This window comes from Tupaia chinensis, unplaced genomic scaffold, assembly GCF_000334495.1.
Source record: "Tupaia chinensis unplaced genomic scaffold, TupChi_1.0 Scaffold138665_1, whole genome shotgun sequence".
NCBI classification, from domain to species: domain Eukaryota; kingdom Metazoa; phylum Chordata; class Mammalia; order Scandentia; family Tupaiidae; genus Tupaia; species Tupaia belangeri.
In genome coordinates, this window is record NW_006198557.1 from 305,521 (window position 1) to 305,799 (window position 279).

At 74.9% G+C, this 279-nt stretch overlaps 1 protein-coding gene across 1 annotated transcript in view; it reads left to right on the forward strand.

Annotated features, from left to right (window-relative positions):
- KANK2 (KN motif and ankyrin repeat domains 2) overlaps positions 1–279 on the forward strand; it is a 30,317-nt gene that overhangs the window by 2,313 nt on the left and 27,725 nt on the right. Inside the window, 2 exon segments of the mRNA XM_027765556.1 lie at positions 5–254; positions 257–279. The exon segment at positions 257–279 is cut by the window's right edge and continues 274 nt beyond it. Coding sequence (XP_027621357.1) covers positions 5–254; positions 257–279 — 273 coding nt within the window.

Here is a 279-nt window from a genome sequence, read left to right on the forward strand (position 1 = left end):
CAAGAGCCAGAAGTTCCTGGGCCACCCCGCGGGCGCCCGGGGCCGTGGCGAGCTCTGCCTGGCCCTCCCCGAAGCCCCTGAAGACCCCGTGGCGCTGGAGACCCGCAGCGTGGGCACTTGGGTCCGAGAGAGGGACTTGGGCATGCCCGACGGGGAGGCAGCCCTGGCAGCCAAGGTGGCTGTGCTGGAGACGCAGCTCAAGAAAGCGCTGCAGGAGCTCCAGGCGGCTCAGGCCCGGCGGGCCCGCCCCCACGCCCACGGCCGGCCGGCACCCGCCCG